At 62.6% G+C, this 5,746-nt stretch overlaps 2 protein-coding genes across 3 annotated transcripts in view; both read left to right on the plus strand.

Moving 5' to 3' along the window:
• The window catches only part of LOC107325767 (inhibin beta E chain-like), a 3,181-nt gene extending 1,551 nt beyond the window's left edge, over nt 1-1,630 (plus strand). Inside the window, exon 2 of the mRNA XM_032441063.1 lies at nt 86-1,630. Within this exon, the coding sequence (XP_032296954.1) occupies nt 86-955 (870 nt within the window). The 3' untranslated portion in view covers nt 956-1,630. The remainder of the gene's footprint in view (nt 1-85) is intronic.
• Nucleotides 1,631-3,795: 2,165 nt separating this feature from the next.
• The window catches only part of GLI1 (GLI family zinc finger 1), a 12,336-nt gene continuing 10,385 nt past the window's right edge, over nt 3,796-5,746 (plus strand). The window contains exon 1 of one of the 2 annotated variants that reach the window (XM_032441103.1): nt 3,796-4,291. The gene's annotated coding sequence lies outside the window, so the exon portion shown is untranslated. The remainder of the gene's footprint in view (nt 4,292-5,746) is intronic. The other variant, XM_015887015.2, reaches the window with a different exon arrangement.

The raw sequence follows: 5,746 nt of genomic DNA on the forward strand, positions 1-5,746 counted from the left end.
AAGACGGAGATCCAAAGACACCAAGCTTTGCACCTCCACTTTTACAGCCATCACCGGTTCCCTATGGAGGTTTATGCAGCCATAGGGACCCCCCCGGGGCTCCGTTCTCCCCCCCATCTCCCCCAAGGGACCCCCTCTGCCTTTGCTTCCTGGTGCTGCCGTGTGTGCTCACCCCCTCCCCTCTCTCCCCTCAGAACCCCCGTCCTCCCCCGGCACAGTGCTGCGCTTCCACCTCTCCCCCCCCCCGGATCAGGACGTTCGAGTCGTTCAGGTTCAATTGTGGCTTTACGTCCGCGTTCCTCGAGGCTCCGTCACCAACTTCACCCTCAGCATCTCCCTCCTGGAGGGGCACAATGACACGGGGGGGGGTCGCCGCTTATTGCTGAGCTCACGGCGACTGAGCGCTCGGAGCAGCGGCTGGAGGACGTTCTCCATCCTCCCCGCACTACGAGGCTCCTTCGGGGGGGAGCACAGAACCATCCGGCTGCACCTTCAAAGCTCCGGGGACGGCGGAGGGTTCGTGACCGCTTCCAACGCCCCCCAACCCCGGCAGCCTTTCCTTGTGGCCTCGGCATCGTTGAAAGACCCGGAGCATCGTGTGACCAAACGTAGTTTGAGATGCAACCGCGACTCCTCGTTGTGCTGCCGTCGGGATCACTATGTAGACTTTAAAGCCATCGGTTGGAACGATTGGATCATCAGCCCCGAGGGGTATCAGCTCAATTACTGCGTGGGTCAGTGTCCGCTTCACGTTGCTGGCAGCCCCGGGATGGCTTCGTCGTTTCATAGCGCCGTTCTCAGCCTGGTAAAGGCCAACAACGTTCGTACCGCAGCTCATTCGTGCTGTGTCCCGACTCGCCGCCGTCCCCTCTCCCTCCTTTATTTCGATCGGAACAGCAACATCGTCAAAACCGACATCCCCGATATGATCGTGGACGCGTGTGGCTGCAGCTGATGGGGGCAGCACCGGGACCCCCCCCCAAATCCAGGACTGAGGGAGGGAAACAGCCCGGACTGCATTGAGATGGGGGCAGTGGGGCTGGAGCGGCTCCGTCCCCCCTCCCATAAGTGGGGCTGAACGTGCTGTTCTCTGCCCCACAGCAACGAACGTGGGGTGTCATTGGGGTCAGGGAGCCCTAAAAGCCGGAGCTGAAGGGGGTGATGCTGCCCAGAGCCCCAAAGCTCCGCGCTCAGATGCTGCTCTCACCCCCTGGATGATGCAGAGCTGAGTGTGGGGCTTCTCCCCCATCCCACCCCCATTCCCTGTGTGTGCAAACCCCATTTGTGTGTGTATATGAGTGTATGTGTGTGTAAGACCCCTCCCCACTCGCCCCCCTCCCACACGGAGCTCCTGGTCCCCCTTTGAGGCCGCACTAAAGATGGAGATCCAAAGACACCAAGCTTTGCACCTCCACTTTTACAGCCATCACCGGTTCCCTATGGAGGTTTATGCAGCCATAGGGACCCCCCCTGGGCTCCGTTCTCCCCCCCATCTCCACCAAGGGACCCCCTCTGCCTTTGCTTTCTGGTGCTGCTGTGTGCGATTCATCCTCGCTCTCTTCGTGCTTTTAATTTATTTTCCCATTTGGGTGCAGCTTTCCCCAATAAAAGGGTGGAGATTCAATTCAAAGGCCGGGCTCTGCCTCGCTGCTTTCTACTGGCATCACCTGCAATAGGTGGGGGGGGAGGACGAGCCCAAATCCATCCCCTAAATCATGGGACCCCATCACACATAGCAGAGACCCCCCCTCCATGTCACCCTATAACCCCCCCCACCCCATAGCATCCCAATGATGCCCAATTGAAGGGGAGCATCGCATGCAATGTGGGGCTGGGGAGGTTGTAGGGTGGGAGGTGATGCCCCCCCCCCCCCCCCTTCTCATCCCTCCACGATGCCACCGGGCCACCCCGGGTCCTCAATTGTGCAAGAGCTGCTCAAAGCTCATCCTGGGGCCGTTTTATCTGGGAACAAACCCACTTGGCCCCGTGCTGGGGCGGACAAAGGGCAGCTTTCATCAGCCACGCATTGCAGGCAGCCCCCCCCAGCGCTGTGGGGCAGCACAGGCACGGAGCACCAACCCCAAAATGACCCTATAACGGGTAGAGCTCCCCCCCCTTATCCGATGGTTCGGGCTTTGGGGCACACGTGCATGAGGCCGACGAAGCAACGCCTTGTATTGCCTTGCATTGATGCTGAGCTGCAGGTTTTGGGGTGAGAACGCAGGGATTTGTGCCCTTTTTTCTCCCACCCTGCACTGCAGATCAAGGCAGCGCCCCATGCAGGAGCTGAGAGATGCAGATATGGGGTTTTAAAGCCTGGGGGGCCCTATAGTTTTGCAGTCTCCTCGCTCCCACCCTGCAGCATCCCCAGCTCATCCACCAGCCTCTCCTTCTCCTCTCCCTGCATTGAAGATGCTGCCCATCCCGGTGCTGACTCACTGACACACTGACACGCTGACCCGCAGTGAACGCGGGGCTGGGGGTGTCGCTCAGCCCCTTAATCCCCCCCCCCCCGGATCATCCCACCCCGCTCTGAGCCGCTTTGACTTTCCTAAATGGGAGGGCGAGATTAACTGCGGGTGGGGAGGGGGCTGTGTGTGCAGCCCTCCATGCAGGGGGGGGGGCTGGGATGCTCTGGGTCTATGGGGTGTTCATGTCACCCCATGGGAAGGGGCTTTGGGGTGGGGAGGGGGCTCATGGTGCTGCCCATGACCATGCATAGGGTTGGGGGGGGGTTCCTGCTGGTTTAACCGGGGTCACTCGGCTCAGGAGGAAAGCTGCTCAGCCCCTGAAGAGCATTATGAAACGGCACGGGGGGGGCGGGGGGGGGCACACTCTCACTGCACCCACCACCTTGGTGCTGTATTAGGGCTGATCTGGGGGGGGCAATAGGCCACAGACCCCAAACTGGAGGCTTTTTATGCAGGAGGGATCTCTATAACCCTGCATCGCTGTGGTTGGGTGATGGGGGTGGGAGGGGGCAGTGATGGGGTCCTGGTGATGGGGGCAGAGGGGGAAACTGAGGCACGTAGAGCTCTGTTATGGGCACTGTGTCCTCCGGGGGGGGGGGCAGAGCTGTGCTGACACATGGGGACACGGGGAGGACACGGATCCCTAATGCAGCACACGCAGCTTCATGGGGTAAATCCCACCCAGAGGCCGCGGGGTCGGAGCTGCGCTGAGCTCCATCAGCTTCCAGAGCACAGGGGGGGCGAGCATCACCTCGGTGCCAACGCTGGGTCACACCTGGGGGGGGAGAGTGCACGTTTTGAGTGTGCCCACCCCCCCTAGAAGGGCACTTTGGGCTCAGGGTGGGTTATGGGGGGGGGGAATGGAGCCTGGGGGGGGGGGTTGTGTGCCCCCCCCCCCCGGGTTGTGCCCTGCTGGCGCTGCCACGCGCTGTCACGTTCCGCCTGGGAGCGGAGGGCAAAGAGCAGCTCCCTGAAATAGCCGCACACGGGGCCGGGTTGTGACAGCGCTGTGACGGCACCGGGACCAGCACAACAAACAGCGACGGGACGCGGCCACAAAGGGAAAGTGACCCCCCCCAACCCCCAACAAGGGTCCTCAGGGACCTCCCCAACGCGGAGACCCCCAGCTCTGCCCCCCAACCTCACCCAGACCCCCATCCCCACCCAGACCCTCATCCCTGCGGTGCCCTACGGTCCCCTCCATGTGTGCGGTGATAAAGGGGGGGGGGGGGGCACACGAGACCATTTCAACCCCCATTATGGGGAGGGCAAGGGGCTGTGGGACCCCCATGACCCCCATGGGACCCCCATGCTCCGTGTTGGGGGGGGGCTGCAGGTCTGGATCCCCAATACAGCCTTCCAATGTGGGCAGAGCTGGGGGGGCTCATCCCTTATGGGGGTCAGGGCTGGATCCTTATCACGCCTGGAACGATGCGTGGAGCCGTTCGCACACACACACACACACACACACACACACACACACACACGTGGGATGGTCCTCGCGTGCCCGATCCACCCCGGGTTTTCGCATTGACCGCGGAGCTCCCGGTTGGGGTCCCGAGCTCCGCCGCCGCCGCCGCCCGAAGTTGAATCCCGGCGGCTCCGCCACTTTCTACCCCGGGACTCGCCGCCCCCGCGGGGTCCCGCTGAGTTCGGTGGGGGCGGACCGAGCTCCGAGCCCGGGGGGGAGCGGGGGGGAGCGAGCGGCAGCGTCCGTCCCGTCCAACCCTGAGCTCCGGGATCCGCCCCGACGGGGAACGAACCGGGACCGAACCGAACCGAACCGCCGGGAGGAGCGGAGAGCTGAGCACCGCCCGGAGGTAGGGATAGGGATAGGGATGGGGATGGGGATGGGGATGGGGATGGGGATGGGGATGGGGATGCGGGGGTTGAGAGCGGGGTTCGGGCCGTACGGAGCTCACACGCCCTCGCGGTTTCGGGGTGGGTGGGCAGCGCCGTGTCCCCCCTCCCCCGGGGCTGGGGCTGGGATGGGCCGGTCGGGGCGGTCCGGTTCCGGGCTGTGCCGTATCACCGGTACCGGAGCGGGGCAGGCGATGCCTCGGCCCCAGTGACGCAGCGTCAGCGGGACGGTCCCGGGGCTCCTCGAGCTGAACGCGAGGTTGATACGGGCTGCAGACCCCCATCTCCCCCCCCCTCCGTACTTTTGGACTCTTTTCAGTCACTTTTCAGTCACTTTTGGGTCACTTTGGGTCACTTTGGGTCATTTCAGCAGCATCCCCCGGGCCGGAGGTTCGGTGTTGGCACCGGGGGTTCCCTGGGGGAACACAGCTCTGTGCTGCGACCCCCCCCCCATTTGTGCGGGGGGTGCAGAGCTGCTTCCCCACCCACATCATGGAGCACTCAGCCTGGGGTCTGCCCGCCCTTATAGGGGGGCATTGAATGGGGACCCCATAACTCCAAGCAATGGCCCCAATGCTTGAGGTGCCCCCAGGGCTGCCCCCTTTTTGCCCCCCCCCCTCCCAGTGGTGCTGGGTTCAGGACGTGGCTCCCATTGACCCCAATTGAAGGTCTGGATGCTGGGGCTGCTCTTTGCCTTCCCCCATAACCCCATCCCTACCCTCCATCCATGTGGTTGTTTGATGGGCTGAGCAACATCAATGTGCACCCAGAGCATCCCCTGAGTGCAAGTGTGAACCCGGTGTGTGCATTGCACGCTTATCTCGGGGCTGTGACACACAGCAAAGCCCTGGTGGCTTCTTAGTGTGAGCTGTGAGTCCTCGTGTTGCACCAGGGCCCTTTAGAAGCAGCAGAATAACAGTGGGAACAGCTGATAAAATAGCAGCCATGGAACCAGCAGCAAAAACACCGAGTCGGGTTTCAGCTTCCGGGGCTGATTATGGGGCAGGGTTGGGTGAGAGCCCCACATGTGGGGTGCAGAGCCTCCCATCCAGCCCCATAGATCCCAGTCCTGGTGTAGATGGGGCTGATGATGGGGTTGCTCCGTTGCTTTAATGACGGCTGAAGAACCCCCCTCCCCACCTCCAAGATCATGAGCATCCTCACACCCCGACCCCAAATTGTTCCTTTAGGATGGAGCTGTGCAATGGGGGCGGCTCAGGGTGACCCGAGGACAAACATCACCCCCCTCCCCAGCTCCTGCTCCGGGGGGGGGTCCCGGTGGGGGGTGATGGGGTGGGGAGGGGCTGCCCCATGGCTCAGGGATGGATTTGATGGCTCCCACATGTTCCATTTCGCTCTTTCCCTCCAGCACCGTCAAGGGGGGAAACATAAAAATTCCTCCAACATTCGCCGCT

The sequence above is a fragment of the Coturnix japonica genome, linkage group LGE22C19W28_E50C23 (genome assembly GCF_001577835.2).
Source record: "Coturnix japonica isolate 7356 linkage group LGE22C19W28_E50C23, Coturnix japonica 2.1, whole genome shotgun sequence".
In the NCBI taxonomy this organism is placed as follows: Eukaryota; Metazoa; Chordata; class Aves; order Galliformes; family Phasianidae; genus Coturnix; species Coturnix japonica.